This window comes from Belonocnema kinseyi, chromosome 3 (genome assembly GCF_010883055.1).
Source record: "Belonocnema kinseyi isolate 2016_QV_RU_SX_M_011 chromosome 3, B_treatae_v1, whole genome shotgun sequence".
NCBI classification, from domain to species: domain Eukaryota; kingdom Metazoa; phylum Arthropoda; class Insecta; order Hymenoptera; family Cynipidae; genus Belonocnema; species Belonocnema kinseyi.
Genome location: NC_046659.1, coordinates 102920670 through 102939771, shown reverse-complemented (window position 1 = coordinate 102939771; position 19102 = coordinate 102920670). Strand labels below are relative to the sequence as shown.

Below are 19102 nucleotides of genomic sequence, written 5' to 3'. Positions count from 1 at the left end.
CATTACTTCAGAATTTTTCATAGTTTAAATTAAATTCTTCAATTCTAAAGGGTTGGAATTGCAGAATCTTTAATATTGAATGTATGCAATAGAAATGGAGAATGGTTTTTTGTAATAATTCAATTTGGAAGATTTAAAATTGAACATTATTCAATTTTGCAGATTTGAAATTGATTCCATTTGTTATATTTTTCCATTGAAATGTATTCAATTATGAAAAGTAAAAATTACAATACTGTACATGTCCTTAATAAATCTTAATTACAGAATCCTCTTATTTATGTACAACTTCATTTATTATCATATCCATTGAAAATAACTTAAATGGATAATACAGTTGTTCAGGAATTCAATTTAAGTGGAGTTTCTACACTTCAAGTTTCAAAAAAAACCTTTTTTTTGTTGCATTTTTAGAATCACTATTTATCTAAAAATATGCCACTAAAAGGATTTTGTCGAAAACATATTCCTTCCCACGTTTATGGGATCTCCAAAGTACCCATCTCCGGCCGTCTCATGCGTCTTGGTGCGACGCGGTCGAACTGTCGCATTTCCAGGAACAGATTTTTTCCCAGGCGTATCATTTAGTCTATTTCTGGCATGTTTTTAATGTGTGTGAATGTGTGTGTGTGCCTTTGTTTACCATACAAAATTCATTGACTAGCTCATAGTCGAATCGAGTGGCGAGTCGAAAACATCTGAATCTTTAAACGCGATTTCCCAAAAAACACCTTTTCCAAGCTGGATGGTATGCCTTTTACTAGAAATATTTATCGAATTGACTCAATTTTTTTTTATTCGTTCAGTAAACATGCCTCTCTGATCGGCCGAGCACGATTTTTAACATATTAATTTAAAAAAATTTTGCAGTCCCCAATACCGCAAAAAATTTGGTGAAATTTCAAACTTTTAAATAAATATTGCATTATTTAAACAAATTTGATGTAGAAACAAAATCGCTTCGGCCGATCATAGCCAATACAGGCCTCAATCAAAATATATTTCATTTTTTTTATTTCATATAACCCAACCGGTCGATGTGCTTCCACAATTACACCCATGTTGTTTTTGGTAACAAGTTCAAAGACATTTCAAGGTCGCGGAATTCACGTTTTAAAATTTTAAAAAATACATATTCAAAGTGAAAGAATGTATCTTTAAATAAAAAAAAATGTTTGTGTTGATATCTCTAGTAGATCCTTTGCAATTCATTTCCGTAAAAAAGAGCCCGATTTTCCCGCTGAAATGTAGAACCTCCCCTTAAAGCCAAGACTTTCTCAACTCAAATTGAATCTAGAAAATCTTTGTCTGCGAAAATTCTTACAAAAATAAATTAAAACACCAGCGGCTATAAAAATCAAAGCTGATAAAGCGTAAGGAATCGCAAGATTAAAATCCAATGATTCTGAGTATTTTTCTTCCTTTCGCAAAATCCTGAATTCAATGTCATCTTCCCACTTTATAGTTTGATTTCGATTATTTTGGGAATTTCTTTTTGATCTTCTCACGTGGCCTTCCGGACAATTTAGAATGCAATCAGCCCCGTCGAGACATCCGGTGACTTTAACACTTAAAATCATCTCATCACTTTCTTTCATATTTTCAAACATGAAAGCTTGAAAAAGTAAGTAACTTTCTAAAGGGGAGACCCGGTGTTGTTCTCTTGAACATATTGCGCGAACTTGAGGATTTAAACATCCATTTGCATCCAATATCGTGAGGCTGTTCATTATTCTTTTTTGTTGTGTTTTCTCTACAAAATACATTGTTACGTCGTTGATTTTTGAGTAACGCCAACCTATTGAAAAAAACATTATAATTAGTAATTTTTAGGCTTGACTTTTTTGAAAATCCCAAATCTAACACACCGATAATTGGGTTTAATGTTTTTTGCATTTGAAATACATATACATGTATTTATAGTGAAATTCAAAGCAAATAAAAATTTCGTAAGGGCCTCAAAAAAATAAATATTTTAAGGGTATAAGCCACTGTCGAGTTTTCAAAAAATTGTAAATTTTTGTTTGCTTAAAAGGTGTTTTCGAGCCTTAAAAATAATATACCAAAAGATGGAGGGCGGAAAAATGACATTTTCAATTCTGATGCAACGCCTCTCAGGTATGCCCCGGTGATTTTAGAGTACTTTAAACTTTAAGGCCATGTGATGAGTAGGTCACGTGACCAGATTCCTACCTTACCGACAATTTTTTTATTTTCGAACTTATTATCACACGAAGCGCCACATAGAGTTAAAAATTTGGAATAATAAATAAGAAGCACTAAGAAAGGTGGCTCTGGTCCTAAATTTCTATAATTATAAAAAAGTTTTTTTCTTTATTAATTTTTTTTTTTTGCATTTTTCTCGTAACCACTTTTTTCACTGACCAGAAACATAACTCGAACAATTCCTCAAGCGATCTGAAATTTTAAAAATATATTCAAAATTGCTTTCTCCAAAGACGTATGTAGGAATTTTTTTATATTGCAGTGTTTTTTTATATACAATTTTTTAAATGATTTTTTTATGAAATTATAAACTTTTTTTCAAAAGTGCACGACGACGCTAAAAATCAATATAAAATCGAAAAAAACTTTTGTTTTTTGATCCAGGTCAAAAGTTGCAGGAGTTAGGTTTCCAGTCGTGGACACCTTAAAAAAAAGACGCCGATGGAGAAATGTTGCGTAGCCGCCGTTTTGTCGTGAACGAATTTGAAAAAAGTACTCGCTGTACTTTTTTATTAGTATTCTAAATCCCATTTTACACAATTTTGATTGATCTCTTTATTAAGCCAAAAAAAATCCCGGAATATGCCTCGTTTTTCGTGCTCTACAGTGGTTTAACCCCCTAAGGGCATGTGATACTTTGAAAATTGTCGATTTTACCAATTTTAGGTTTCCCCGGCTTTTTTTCTAGAATAATAAATATTTTGTCTTAAAAATTTGGGAAATGATAGCGAACATACTAACGAACGTCCCCACACACTTTTTTGTAGGTTAATTTTAAAAAGTTTTAATTTAACAACATGTGATCAATTTGCATAGCGCTTAGGAAATAGTATCGATTTTTTCAGTATTCGATTCCCCCGGCTTTTTTCCTAGGATAAGAAATATTTTGCCTTCAAAATCTGGGAAATGATAGCGAACATGCTAACGGACGTCCCCACACACTTTTTTGTGTCATTTTTCATCCAAAAAATTTTTGATATTGCTAACAATGTTCGTGTATATTTCGAGGTTATGTGTGTTACAATTCACCCGAGCGTTACTTCCAAACTAGACAATATTTTTGGCCGAAAACTTTGGACTTACAAATAAAGGAAAGGCAGAGATGAAGAATGACGTAACCTCAAAATAATGCATATGCATAAAATTTCGATTTAGCACAATAAATTTTTCTTGTTATTATTCCTAAAAAAGAGTCCGAGGACGTCCGTTATGATATTTTATGGCATCTCCGAATTCAGTTTTTAAAATTTTTGATTTTTGTGGAAAAAAAGCCGGGGAAACTGTAAGTATCACATGCCCTTTATTAATTTTTTCGCTCAAACGCATGTTTTTTTTTGTTTTAAATATTTTAATGTATGATAATTTTTTGCATCGCCTAAAAAACTTTATGGACGCTGTAGATTTCGTGATATTATTTTTTTAGAATATTATTATAATATTATTAATATTGTAGAATATTTTCATCATAATTTTTTAGAATCTAAAATCCAGGAGGCACAAAATCCAGAAAATCGATATTTTTCAGTTCAATTTCACTCACGGATTTTTGGTTCGCTAATTGCGAAAATGAACTTAAAAAATATCAACGATCAATATTCAAAATGGCGGAATTTTTATGAAAAGCTTGTGATTTTTACTTATTTAATTACTAGAGAGATTTTTTAATTCACTGATCACGAAAATAAACTTAAAATTCAATATGGCGTAATTCGTGATTATTAGTGGTTTGAAATTCATACATTGTACCTAAAATATAAATTAAAATTATCACTCATTGAGATCATTTAAGAAAATTTGATGTTTTACAATTATTTAAACAATTTTTAAAAACAATAATATTGATAAAATAATCAACACTGTTTCATTCATTAGACAAATATAACAACAATGAATAATTGGCAAGAAATTTCTTGTAGATTCCAAAAAAGCTTAATTATCATGAAAAAATAGTACAATTGTGATTTTGTAATAAATATTGTTTAAATAATCAACAACTCTTGCCAATTTGACAAATATTTCAAGAAAAACCCATTTATAAGATATTTATAGTTTATTCAACGAGAAAAGTCTATTCATGCAAAAGGGACCAAAATGTACATTTGTTTATAAAAATTGTTAAAAAAATTAACTGTTATCCATTGGTAAAGTGTCATAGAAAATAGTTATTGACAATACATTCTTAGTTTGTTTCGCTAAGAAAATGGAGCCTATTCTTGAAATAATGATCAAATTGTGTATTCATATAAATTGTTTAAATAATTGATTTTGTTATCAATTTGAACAAAATGACTCTTAAGAGCCACTGGCAATACATCTTTAGTTGGTTCGGCAAAAAATATTGGACTGTTTCGTGGAATAATGTTAAAATGGAAATTTGTTTACAAATATTGTTTAAATCATTAATATTAGTTGTTAATTTGAAAAAATAACAGCATGGTATCACTGGTATGATATTTTTGGTTGATTCTGCAAAAAATTAGGCGATTCATTGTGGTATAAGAAAACTGGATATTTGTTTATATAAATTGTTTAAATAACTTTCAGACGTCAAATCTTCTGATATAATGGCAATTAGACATTAATTTCTGTTATATTTTATATACAATCTATGTATTTCAAACAACTAATCATTACGAATCACGAGAAAATGGCTTCTGTTCATTCTTTCGCTTAAAACAATACAAATAATGCTTTTTTCTTACTCGGTGGCAGCTGGATCGGGAAACCGGAGAATGGCCGGGAATTTATTTCTTGATCGGGAATTTAAAAAATTTTTCGAAGAAAAATCTCTCCAAGTTCGATTTCAACAGTTTTTTAAAATCATTAGTTAAATTGATATCTTCTTCAATTATGATATACAGTTTACAATAAGTAATTTACAAATCTTTTACTTTAAAAATTCTTCATTTTAGATTTTTATTCTTAAGCATATATTTTTAATTTAAAGAATTTTAAAGTGCCCTCTTGAAGTATTAAACAATTAAAAATTAAAAGCGTTTGAAGTTGACAATTTTTGATAAAAAACAGTATTATTTTTTTCTGTAAATATAAATAAATTAATAATTTTCAAAATGATTCTGTATTTTAAGTATTAAAAACTAAACAATAATTTATTGGATAAAACGATTCTAAATTATTTCAAAGTTTAAGATTTTCCAGATTGTTACTGTTTCAATTTGAAAGTCTTAGTCATTAAAAAATTTAAAAATGCGATTGAAACTTTATAAACTATTTTCAACTTAAAAATAACTGACTAATAATATATTCGCAGTTAAAGGCTTTTATTAAATTACAAATATTGTTTCAGTCTAAATTATTTCCTTTTTAACCCATTTAATTTTAAATTGTTTAATTAGGAAAGAGGCTAATTATTTAATATTTAACAATATTTGACTGTTGATTTAATAAGAGTAGATTGAAGCCAAATATTAAAAAGTAAACAATTTTAATTTTAATTGTTTCACTAAGAAAGCTTTGAATTTTTTAAATTTCAAAAAGCTTTCAAACTTTACGTCACAATTTTTATTGTTCTATTTAAAAAATATTTAATTCGTAAGTGAAATTTTTGAATTTTTATGTAGAAATAATAATTGAACACTTATTATTCGTAGACAAAATTTAAGTAATTTTAAGAGATATATAGAAGTTTTGAAAAGATTCAAAACTAATTTAAAACTTGAAATTATGTCAAGTCATTGATGAAATTTTGTTTAGAACTCCCAAACTTATTTCAAAATAAATATAATTTTTCCTACAATTTTTAGAAAATCCTGCAAATTTGTTTAAAAATATTACAGCGTCTTTTTGAAAATTTTGGAAATCTCTTAAAATATTTTTAAATATACTGTTAAAATAATTTTTCAAAATAAAAAATAATTTTCAATTTTTCTAGGAATATTAAGAAAATGTTTTTATTTTTCGAAGCCTTTTACAATTTTTAGAAAGCGTCTTAATTTTTTCTTTGAAATCTGCAAAAATCGACGATTTGTTTTAAATTAGATTGTGGGCATTTGCCCCGAAATTTCGATACAAATAGTCTAATTTTTTGGTACACATACTTCTTTTCAATTATTTGATATCATTACACGTTCTAAAGTAATTTTGAATCTTTTCAAAACGTCTAAACATCTCTTAAAATTACTCTAATTTTTTCTAAAAATAATAAAGTGTTCAATTGTTATTGATAAATCCAAATTTTAAGAAATTTTTTTTTAATTTGCAGTATTTTCTAGTATTCTCAATCTTTTTCATTTAAATTTTGAAATCGTGAAATCTTCCATATGCCCAAAAAATCATTAGAATATATTGCAAAGCTTTAAAATTTTTTGTTATGTTTATAAAAATTCGACAAGAAAAAAAGTTAATATTAGCAATTTTTGCGAAAGTCTGAAAAGGATAAAATTTTAAACTTATTTTAAAAATTTGCAGTGCTAAGCTGTGTTATATTGTAAGATTACCATCTCCTTCTCGAATTGAAACTCGTAATAAAATTTCTTCTCCTAGAATGACAGTTCCTCCAGATTCTATTCTTTTGTCAAAAATATTTTCAGAATTGTAAGTTTTTCTATAGAGAGCAACATCGGTCTGAAAATCGTTGCCACCTCCTGCGGCGACTCTTGGAACCATTCTCGAATTTCTAGAATTTAATATTTTTATTTTCGCTGATTCAAAAATTGAAATTTTTTATTTTCTTTATTAGTACATGTGGCCTGAACAGAAAAGTTGCATTTTGAGAAGAAAAATCGAGGCCAACATTTTCTATGACCTAAACAATTTTTCAGAGTGGCCGCTGGACTGGAAAACCAGGAAATGACAGTGGATTTATTTTTTGATCCGAAATTTTGCAAATTTGTAGAAAAATAAAATCTGTTCAACTTTCTTTGATTTTAACCGTTTTTGAAATAATTAGTCAAATTGTGATCTTTTTAAATTATGATATATGCGTAATTCAAAAATCGTTCCCTTTAAATGTTTCTAATTTTTGAGCGTACATTTTAATTTAAAGAGTTTTAAAATTCAGTTTTAAAGACTTACACGATTAAAATTTAGAAGCATTTAAAGTCGAAGATTTTTTATTAAAAAAAAAACCTTTTTAGTTGACCAACTGTAACTGTAAATTAGTTTATGATTTTTGAAATAAAATTGTACTTGGAAATTTAATAAGTGAATGATAATTAATCGTGCGAGACCATAAGGAATCAGATCGCAATTTTTAAATTTCCAGATTTTAACGTTAAAAATTAAAATGTTTTAATTGGAAAGACCAATTCAAATTTTAAAAACTATTTTCAATTTTAAAATAACTTAAAAATAATATATTTATAATTCAAGGCTTTTATTAAATTTCAAATATTATTTCAGTCTACAATATATCAATTTTTAAACCATTCAATTTGAAATTTCCAAGAAAGAAAACGAACAATTGGTATTTAGAAATATCTGTCTGTTTATTTGAAATCAGTTTTTAAAAATTCAATATTATATATATTTTTATTTTTTTTTATTTATCTTGAACATATTGCGCGAACTTGAGGATTTAAACATCCATTTGCATCCAATATCGTGAGGCTGTTCATTATTCTTTTTTGTTTAGAAGTTTTAAAGAATTTTGAAAGGCTTTAGGAGCCAGGATTTAAAAAAAAAATTTGAAAAAATGTCAAACAAGTAAATGTTTCGGTATTTAAAAAAAAATGTTGAAGCATTTTAAGGATTTTTAAACTATTTAATATAAGAATAAATTTTAATTTAAGAAGTATTAAGTTCATTAAAAAGATGTAATCGTTCTTTTTTTAATGTTTCTAGCTTAAAATTTCTTAAAATGATTTAATTTTTAAATTTAGTAAATGCATTGATTCTTCAATTTAGCACATTCAAAATGATAACGTGGAATTATATTTTTGGTACTGAATCTTTAAATTCTATAATTTATTAAAGTTTAACAAAATTTAATTTGGCATTTTAAGTTCATTTAATTTAAAATTGTTTAGTTGAAAAATTTCGGTAGCTTCCATTTTACACGTGTACATTATTGAGCATTTTAAATTTAAAGAGTTCCACTCTTAAGTGCTGTAATTAGCAGCTCAGTTTTTATTACTTCAAATGGAACATTTTTTGGCTTTACAGTCCGATTTTTTTAAATTGCATGGACCTGGAAAACCCGGAAAATGACCGGGAATTTTTTTCTTTTATTAAAACGGCCACCCTGATTTTGGAAATTTTTTTGTGAGAGCCCGAAATTTCATCATTAGTATCAATGAAACTTGCCATTTTTTTCTGATCCAAATATGTGAGAATTGTCCAAAGAAGACAAAAATCCTAAATTATGAATCCTGAAATTTCATATCGTTTTTCACTATCAAAAACTCTGCTCTCCGAAAATTGTATAAATTTTTTTCCCATAGAATTGAATGAAAAAGTAAATAAAAAATATTAATATTTTGATGATCGAGTTTCAAATATTCGGCAATTTTAACAGTTTATTTTGCTATCGATTTTTCTTTACCGAAGGCAAATTTTTAGGACTAGATCATTGCTAGTTTCGAAAATGTGGGGGTTTCGGCACAGCCAAGAAAATATGAATTAGATTTTTGTACTTACGTGTCCAGACTTTTAACGCTGATTTTTTTTACGTGGGAGGCAGTTTTGTCTTGTCCTCTGCATTGTAAAGTGATTTTGAAATCATCTTTTAATTTAAGGCCTTTAATAATTGGAAATCTTAAACTAAGACAAAAATTATTTTCTGATTCATTAGAACAGTCTACGACTCCACAATTCCAAAATTTATTATTACTAAAATCAATTTTATATTCATCATTCAGTTTCAAAATTTGACAGTCAGCACTTCCAGAATTTTCGATTATTGGTTTATCAGTATTTTTCGGTGGTGTCAGAGATGCTCTAAATTAAATAAAAAAATCTTAATTATCAGCAAAAATTTAAAATCATTATTATTGAATTCAACAGTCCAAGGGTGGTCCAAAAATTTTTTTTCTCGAATTTTCATACTTTACTCCTAGAAAAATGGAATACTATTTAAAATATGCTTTTTTACTTTAATTATCATTTATTATTAATTTATACCTAAAAAGCCAATAAAAAATTTGAAATTTCGAAAAAAAACCGCAACTTTTTTCCATTGTTCTACAAGAATGTAGTATGAGATTTGGAGAACCCCTAAATATATTATTACAATAAATTAAAACTCTCCAATTTTTTATATAGTTTGTACTGTTTGAAGTAGCAAGTAAGAATCTTAAATTGAAAATGATAAAAAAAATACTGGTGAATACAAGATTTTTCTTATTGAAAACAATTTGTTTTCGTTGGCTAGATAAACATTTATTTTCAGTACACTGTCAAATGTTTCAGCTGGAATTTTCTTAGTTTAAATTAGATTATCACGCTATGATTATATATTTTTAAGCAACAAATTTTTATTCATAATTTTCCTGAATTAAGTTTATTTAGTCATTTTTAAATTGCTAATACCAAGCACAAAAATGTTCTTATAATAAATAAATTATGGCTTCTAATTCTAATTTAAACTAAATAAGCTCCAGGTAACATAATTTCCAAACATTAAAAAATCAATGATAACCTAGCCAAATAAAAAAATATATTTTCTTCATTGAAAAAGAATTTTTGTGTGCAACAGGAATTCGTTATATTATTTTGGATTTTCAATTCTTGCTATCTAAAACTCAACAACAATATAATGGGAATATTATTTTTACTGCTGAAAATAAATTATAAATTTTTGAAAATTTTCGTTTTGAAAAAATTATGAAATTAAAAAGAATCAAATGCGATTTTGGACCACCCTAATAATGTATATCCTTGTTTTTCATAATTTCGTTTATCAAAAATACCTAAAATAAAGTTCTTCGCCAGAATTTCTGCATGACATTTCGGTGACTTTCACAAATGTAGAATCAAAATCTTGAGAATTGAAATCTGGGACTTGTTTCGTTTGCGTATTACTTGGCCTAAATTTGAAAAAGTGTTCTCTTTCGTTATTTTTATATGGAGTTTGCAAAAATAAATCTGGTTGATTTAATTTATAAAAATCAAGCCAGGTAGAACTTCTCAATCGGTTATCGATGACTTCCGGTAGAGTAATACTTTCCGGTGGAAGGTAAAATCGCTGAGCCGTGGGCCTTGTAAAATTGATCCTCTTAGGGAAATTAATTAGAATAGGTTCTTCAAGAGACCGGAAGTATGTGGGAATGAAGGCATCTAATTTTGCCCCGAAGCCAGTTGATAAAATAGTGATCAGTATAAATATCTCAGATAGCTGAAAAAATTCAGATTTAAATTATGTCGTTTTGAAACTTATTTCTTATTTTTTGCAGAATTAAGAAAAGAAAAAAAAGAAATAATTAGGTATTAAAAATGTACGTATACGTCAAAATTCCCACAATTTTGTACAAATTTCACAAATATTAAACATGTTTCGAAGGGTTTGAGAAAATTCGGCAAAAATTTCGAAGATTTCAGAAAAATGCCACAAGAATTCTAAATATTTAAAAAGCTTTTAAAGGAATTCACCAAGTTTAAAAAAAAATCTAGACAAAATTCAAGATTAAAAAAAATTGATTGTTACAAGGATTCTAAAGCTTTTCAGAAGATTTATCAAAGATTGCTAACTAAACAAATATTTTAAAGGATTGAGACAAGTTAAAACAAATTGTGAAAGATTTAAAAGATTCGCAAATATTTAAAACATTTCGCAAAGGTTTCACACTGATTTTAGATTTCAAAAAATTAAATTTTCAACCAAAAAATATACTTTTTAACAAAATACACTGACAGCCAAATAGTTGATTTTTTTACAATAACGAGTGGACTAATGAAATTTTTAGTTAAAAAAATATTTTCAACCGAAAAAAAAACAAATTTCTATTAAACATTTGTATTTTTATCCAAAAAGGATCATATTTCTTTAAGAACAGGCGCATTTTTTAAAATAAAAAAATAGTTGAATTTCCATTCAAAAAATATTCTAGTTGACTTTTCCAAGATTAAAATATTAATTTTTCAACAAGGAATAAGTTTTTACGAAAAAAGTTAAATTTATAATCCAATAGACGAATTTTTCCAAGCAAAAGGGCTGAAATTGTAACAAAACGCTCAAATCATCTACCAAATAGTGCACTTTCATGAAATAAAGATGAAATTTGTACTAAAACAGATGAGTTTAAAAAAAATGATAAATTTTCTTTTAAAGTTGAAGTTTCACCCAGAAAAAATTTAAGTTCATTTTTTAATACCAAGATATATATTTTTAGCAAAAAGTAAATTTTCTACGAAATATTTAAATTTTCAACAAAGCAGTAAAAGTTTCAACCAAAAAGTATAACTTTAACAAAATAATATAATTTTCAAACAAACAGTTGCATTTATATCCAAGGAAGACGAAATTTCTCTTTAAAACGGATGAATTTTTAATTTAAAAAAATTAATTAAATCAAAAATAATAATTGGGTTTTCATCCAAAAAAGGTTTCAATTTTCTTTTCAAAACGAAAATATTAAATTTAAGCAAAAATTACATCTTTAAAGAAATAGTTAAATATTTAAGAAAATAGCAGAGTTTTCCACCAAATAGTATGACTTTTAACAAAATTGTTGAATTTTTAAACAACTATTAACATTTTTATTCAAGAAATATGTAATTTCCGCTAAAGCATGTGAAGTTTTAACCGAAAAGTTGTATTTTTATTGAAGAAAGATGATTTCTACTAAATTACATAATTTTAGAAAATTTAATGGACATCATTCGTTTAAACCTTCGTGTGCAATTTTGTTGTGCAATTTTTTAAATAATTGTATGTTGGTTTAAACAATGAAATTTCAAATTTGAGTAATTTTAAGATATAATCGGAAATTTTAAAACGATTTAAAAATAATTAAATCTTGTAAAGGTTTTTTTTTAATGAATTTTGTAAGTTTTCACGAAAGTGAAAAAAATGTAGGTTCCTAGAAAAAATTTAACTAATTCGCAAATTCGGAAAATTAATTTTAACAGATTATTTAAAAACATTTTGAAAAATTTTAATTTTGCAAATTAAAAAAAATCAGAAAAAATGCTAATGATGTTTAAAAATTAGAAGGTTTAGAAGGTCTGAGAAATTTAGAAAACAAAATTTTTTAAATATTCGTGTGTAAATTTTTACCTATTTTGACAAATGAACTTTAAGAGAAAATTGCAAAAGGTTTGTAAACATATTAAACAATTTCCTGAAATTTTGAAAAAGTGCGTAGAAGATTTTAAAGCAAAATGTTTTAATTTGGTAAGATTACAACATTTTGTTAAATTAATTAAATATATCGGGATTATTCTAGAATTCAAGTAGATTACCCTTGTTTGAACTGGATTACATTCGATTACTCTGATTACACTTTGATTACCATAGTTTTTCCCGTACTTAACGAAGAATCAGCCAAGTATCAAAATTTACCTGGATAGAAGAATGATAATTTCTTTTCGAAGTGGAAGGATATAATATTTGTTCGAAGAGCCACATTTTCGAATGGTAGTTGAAGTAAAACTGCTCTTGGAGTTTGATTGCGATTTCTTTTAAAGGTACGAAATGAAGACCAGGTACATGTTTTTGGCCATTGTCCTCACTGAAAGACGGGCCCATCCGCGATGTCGATTATTAAGTGCTCTTCGTTTCGTGATTTGGGTGCATGATTTAGTACTTAGCATAAAACATCCTTCATATCCCAGATTCAAGCCATTAATAATACAGATAAGTCTATAGTCGACCTCAGCTTTTAGTGTTCTTGATTTGGGTTAAAAGGTTTCTGTCACACTTCTTCTACAAACAAAGTCATACATGCTTTTTTGTGCAGATAAAAAAAGTCAAAGGAGAATCAACTTATTGCTTGTCCTTATTTTCAGAGATTCTTGACTCCCCTTCCCCTCCTATTGGGGCAAATTGTGAAATGTAGCCCCCCCCCTCTTACATTGTAATCTGTCATTGAAGCTGATTCTAGAGAGGGGGGGGGGTACTCTGATATTCCTGGTACACTCATCAAATATTCTCATATACGTAATACCGATCTGGCCCTGATCGGTAGAACTCTGTGGCCCATGCTTGGGCCAGACAGATTTCCTGCTGAAACGCCATCTCTATGCGCTCTCTGAACTAGCGCTGATTATTGTTTTCTGATAGGGCAGTGAAATTAGAATATTACTCGTTTATAATATTCTTTAAATTATTGAAAATGCCTAAGGCCAGACTCATTGAATCCTAACCTCAAATAAATTAAATTGTCTTTTTCAATAAATATAAATGAAATTATTAAAAATAGTAATATTAGTGTTTGGAAAATTATTATTGTTTAAACCGATCAAATGAATTCATAAATTAACTTATGAATTTGTACTAGCCATAAAATTTGTATGCACTTGAAATTCAATTTCTGGCTGGTTTCAACGCAGTTTCAGGTAAAATCAGTGTATTTACAATTAAATCAGTCAAATATTATTATATGATGAACCATGTCAAGCACTTTTGTTTTCAATTATTATTTAAAGACACAAGGTTCTTCACTTTAATGTAGAATTAGAATTATAAAATCTATTGACAAAAAATTGTGTGCAAAGTTTTACTATTTTTAGATTTTGAGAATAAAATATGTGATACATGTGAATGTGCAATTGAGACTTTGTGTCTGTAATAATAATAAATTCATTATATAAATACATTAATGACACATTAATAACATGAATTTCGGCATCAAGGAGTAAAATCAAAATATCAATTAAAGGCATGCCACACACTTTGACAAATACCTTTATTACCGACCTCACTTTTTCAGTTGACTGAATTTTTTCTTGTTTTGAACTTAAGAACATTTTTTGTGAATAAAATATCGGGCTGAAACTTTGCAAAATGTATTAGAAGACGATAAAGTACGAAATTATTTTCGAAGAAACTAACTAGGACCATTTTTTTACATAACCTTGACATTTTTTAAACCTAAGAACTTTTTTATATTAAAAATATTTGCGAGATGTAAAAAAACGTACATATACGTAATTTACTGTTGGCTTTTTCATTTCTCGAAGTGCGATTTTTTAATAACAAAAAAACTCTTGGTTTCAAAACAGTTCAAGGTACGAAGAAAATATATCAAAAAATGATCCCAGTTTTAATATGTTTGAAAATAACTTTTAACGAAATTGCTACTCAAACGAAGTAGATAAACGTAGTTTATGGTCCTCTGATACATTTTCCAAAGTTTCAGTTCGATATTTTATATGCAAAAAAAGTTCTAAGAAAATTCAGTAAACTGAAAAAGTGAGGCCGTTAATGTAAGTATTTAAGTGTGTCACATGCCCTTAAGCCAGGTGTGGATTTACCATAGGGGCAAGACGGGCAGTGTCCCGGGGGGGGGGGGGGATTTAAAACGGAATGTTTCTTTAATTAAAAAAAAAATTAAAATTTTATTTTATTATCAAGAATTGATTGAATGTTGATGAGTTGTTTTTCCGCGGCTATTTTGTATCCTGAACTACCTAACTCGAGTTCGTGTGGATGTAAATGTTTTTATCTGAAATCAAAAGTTGTACCATTTACATACATTCGTGTGCATTTTTCAAGAATTATTTATTTAAATTACAAGAATTATTTTAATTAGTTAGTAAAAGTTAATAAAAAAGGCATTAGTTCGTAAAAAGGGGAGACTTTTGTTATCCATTAGTTCGAAATTAATTAATCCGAATAAAAATTAATTAAATGCATATTCTGTAAATAAAATGTTAAATAACCAGAAATATTTAATTCAAACATTTTAATTTCTTGTAAAAGTTGTTTTTCCTATATCGCTTCTTAGCAAATTAAAAAAAAATGATCTACAACTACCATTTTAAATTTTTCAAGAAGTAAAGCTATTGACAAAAAATTGAATTGTTTACAGAAACATGTGAATAAATCGTAAACTATAGGTAATTTTTTTAAGTATTCAAAAAAAGTAGTTAAATTTTTAATCAAAACATGTGAGTTTCAACAAAAAAATAAATAGTCAAATTATCATTGAATAGATTAGTTTCGTATAAAAAAATAATAATTTTCAAACAAAAAATAAATGTTTTCAACAAAAAGATAAATTTTTAACTGAACTAATAATTTTTTAACACAAAACCTGAATTTTGAACGAAATAGTTTAATCTTCAACGAAGTATAGTGAATTTTTCAACCAAGAAAATTATTTTTCTACCAAAAAAGTATTTTTTTTCTACAATTCGGTTCGAAAATTCTTTTTTTGTTTTGTTTACAATTCAACTACTAGGTTAGATGTTTAAACCGATTTATTTGAAAAAAATACTTTTTTGGTAGAAAATTAATCTTCTTGGTTGAAAATTTCACTATACTTTGTTGAAGATTAAACTATCGCATCCGATCGTGCTTGAACAGCGTTGGAGGTTGGAGCACGATCACAGACAAATCAATAACTTTGGAACTACTACAAAATACAAACTTTATTTCACGAAAATTTTCGTAAGAGCTTGTAGAGTCTATTGAAACGTAGAAGAATTCTTTCACAGACGAAGAAGTTTAATTAATTTTCAATTGTTTAAAACAAACGATTATTTAAACAATGAAAAAATGTTTTTTACTACCGAACAATTTTTCAGCGTAAGGTATACTTCGTAACAAAAAATTTCATTGCTCTATTATTGAATTTCGATGAACCGTTCGCGAGTAATCCATTTTTGAAAAAGAATGATAAAGAACTTTTATTGCTAATAACTTTTTAAAAAATAAACTCCAATGAGCGTGAAATACGTGGAAGAGACGCCACCTAACTAGAATGAAATTTTAAAAGTGAAAACCTCATTTCCTAGACAATATCTCCTCAAATCATAAAATTTGTGGCTCTTTTCTAAATGCATAATCTTTGTCTATTCATATTTTTTTATATCTTGCATAGTTTGAGCGCAAAATCTACTTTTTTATTTTTTTCTGTTCAAAATTTGAAAGTTCAAAAATACTCAATAATTTTCTATGATAATCTTATAGGGCTTTAAAAAAGCCAAGTTATTCTTTTTCACTTTTTTTCGTATCATTCATGAAGATAAATAATTGAAAAATTTTAAGTTCGATGAAAGTAGCACATAGAATTTTCAAATCTTAAAAGAAAATATTCTTAGAAACTTTAAAAAAACTTGAATTTCTTGAATTTCTATCCGTAATGGCTGGATAACGAACTTGACCTTTACTTTTTGAGACCGAATGAGTGTACTAAAGTACAGTCTAATAGAATGATTATTTTCAAATATCGTACTGGAAATTTAACCGAACTTTTCAGCCAAATTAACATCTTTAAATTTTAACATCTAATCAAAAAGTCTGTAACTGTTGCAAAAAATATCCGTCAATGTATGAAATAACTGAAAATTTTGTAAACTCTGCAGAAATTTCGGTAATATTTACAAAAAAATCTATGGTGTCCCTATTTTAACTGAAACCCGGTAATCTTAGCGGAATCATTTTCTGCGTAGATGAGAGTGTAAAAATACATTCCCAACTATTTTCTGATGAACTGTTTATCAAGGTAGATTCGAATTTGATTACACTGAAAAAAAATTTGCATTAAATCAAGTAGGCTGAATGACTTGGTTGATTTTACTTGAAAGAAGCAAGTATCTTCTTTTTAAAAGTGACCGGTTTTCTTCAATCAAGAAAATAATAGAATCAGATCAACTATTTGAATCAAGAATATATTTAATCCAAGCAAAAAACTATTGAGTTATTTTCTTCTATTATAATTATTTACGTGACGTTTAATAAAATATTAATCTAAGAATATTATATTCTCATGATGAGTAACTAAAACTCTAACAAACTGTTTCTTGGTACAAATAAATTCATATACTTATTTTGACTACTATTTGAATTGAAACAATTTTCCTGTTCTTGTGACAAGAAAAGAATTGTATTTAGCGAAGAAATAATTTCTCTTAGTATGGTGCATCAATATTTTCCTTCAAATAATTATCAATTTGAAACGAATGTCAGATTTACTTCGAAGATACACATGTCATCGAGATAGATTCACATCCGTTTCCTCAATATAAGAACTGTAGACTTGATACAATAGGCATTGCACACATACTATGAAAATAAATATATTTGTTTAAATAAATTCACTTCTGACTGTATAAGTATCTTATTAAATATGAAAATCGACAAGTTTACGTAGTATGAAGTTGGTTCTCTTCGCCGCTAGTACATTCTGTTGGCAGCATGAAGTTGGTTCGTAGTGATAACTCTTTTTCATTATTTTATTTTATATACAATTATTTAAAGATTTAATAATATTCATAAAATTTAAAACATTGGTGCTTATAATAAATTTAAATTTTGTGAATGTAGATAGGAGTTTGCAACTTTGATAAACTACTAACTTTAGGCTGACAAACAAAAATCATAACAGTCATAAAACTATTTTAAAAAAACTTCTAAGTTTATTGCGTCGGTAAGTTTTTGGTGTTAAGGTTTTACATTTTTTAAATAGATGTGAAAACAGTGTTTTTAATTTTGAAATAATTATGCAAGACTCAAAAGTCATTGCATTCCTAAAATTATTAAACGGTTATCAATGTACTGCATCTATAATTCTTATGCTGATAATCCGACTTGTGTAGGAATCCAATCAGGGATCCGGCCGGGTCCCAGCCGGATAGCCCCGCTTTAAGCCGGGCGCTGGTCGGGGAATCCAGCTAAAAACGTCACGGTAAACTGTTCGGATCCCGGCTTCAATAACGGCCGGGATCCGGTCGGGTAATCCGGCCAAAAAGCGGTTAGGAAATGTTGCTTCAGGCGAGAAATTGTTAACTTGTTTTGTCTTTTAAGACTCATCGTAAAGATTACGGTGAACTTTAAAAGTCAAATCAAGTGAACCAATTCTGGGAAGTAAAAAAAGTAAAATTCTATTCCCTGATGATAGAATCTAATAGCAATTTGGAAGCCACGTGGTGATTTAAAGTTAGGAAGGAAGAAAGTAAAAACTGTATACACAAGACTATATTTGAATTAAAAATAATAATTATTTGCGCACTAAGTGAGGGTTTTAAACCAATTACTGAAATAAGGTTGATTTTAACCACAAGTCTCGATTTTATTTGCGAACTTCGAAGAGACGACGGGACGCCACAGTGGGGTGAAATCGGAAAACGAGGTTCAAAATGACATTTAGAACGCAATTATGCACCGATTTTAGAATTTTTTTTTGAAAAATTCAGAACTAAATTTTTCAGAAAATGCTGAGAGTAGATTTTTTATTTTTTTGTTTATTTAATTTTTATTTTAATGCAAACATCGAAAAAAATGTCGATTTTTCTAATTTTATTTTTTATCTTCTAGACAAAATTTTTCTTATACTTCTCTTCCCTTGAATTTAGTGCACAGGGGTATAAGAAATATAAAAAAATTCTTAACTTGCATAGTTCATTGTTATAAACAAATTGAATTAACAAATACTCGACATTAAGGGTTATTCGGCTTCAACGTATATTTCTGCTCTGAAATCGCTTGCTTTCATTGTGAGGATGATACGTGAATATTTAAATTTAACATTAAATGTTATTTGTTTATTTTATAAACAAATTATATAAACAAATTCACATTTTGGCCGTTTTTAGGCGAAAAGAAACCGTTTTTTCTTTCTACCTTGTTGCAATTATGTTGCCAGTGATGTGTTATTTAATTCATTTAAGAAAACTGTTTTTTTTCAATCGTTGTTCACTTATCCTTTTAAACGCATACCATTGAGGTGCCCATTAGAGTATTATGCAATATTTCGATCGAAAATTTCAAGGAAAGTGATGCAGATTTGTCTAAAACCATACTGAGTTATATAAG

The 19102-nt window shown here is 27.5% G+C and overlaps 1 protein-coding gene across 1 annotated transcript; it reads right to left on the bottom strand.

Annotated features, from left to right (window-relative positions):
• Positions 1 to 264: 264 nt before the first annotated feature.
• LOC117169964 lies at positions 265 to 12638 on the bottom strand. Its single transcript, XM_033356474.1, has 5 exons — positions 12627 to 12638; positions 10095 to 10519; positions 8824 to 9123; positions 6684 to 6862; positions 265 to 1798 (listed from the first exon to the last, which is right to left on the bottom strand). Exons 1-5 carry the CDS (start codon positions 12636 to 12638, stop codon positions 1278 to 1280), a joined length of 1437 nt encoding a protein of 478 aa, XP_033212365.1. The 3' UTR covers positions 265 to 1277.
• Between the last annotated feature and the right edge of the window lie 6464 nt (positions 12639 to 19102).

Bases quoted from the DNA above. Each gene is read 5' to 3' on its own strand.
- LOC117169964 (XM_033356474.1), bottom strand. The intron at 6,863-8,823 runs GTAAGTACAAAA...ATTAAATTCTAG, and splicing joins AGCGTTAAAAGTCTGGACAC to AAATTCGAGAATGGTTCCAA. The intron at 1,799-6,683 runs GTAATCTTACAA...TTTTTTCAATAG, and splicing joins TTCAATTCGAGAAGGAGATG to GTTGGCGTTACTCAAAAATC.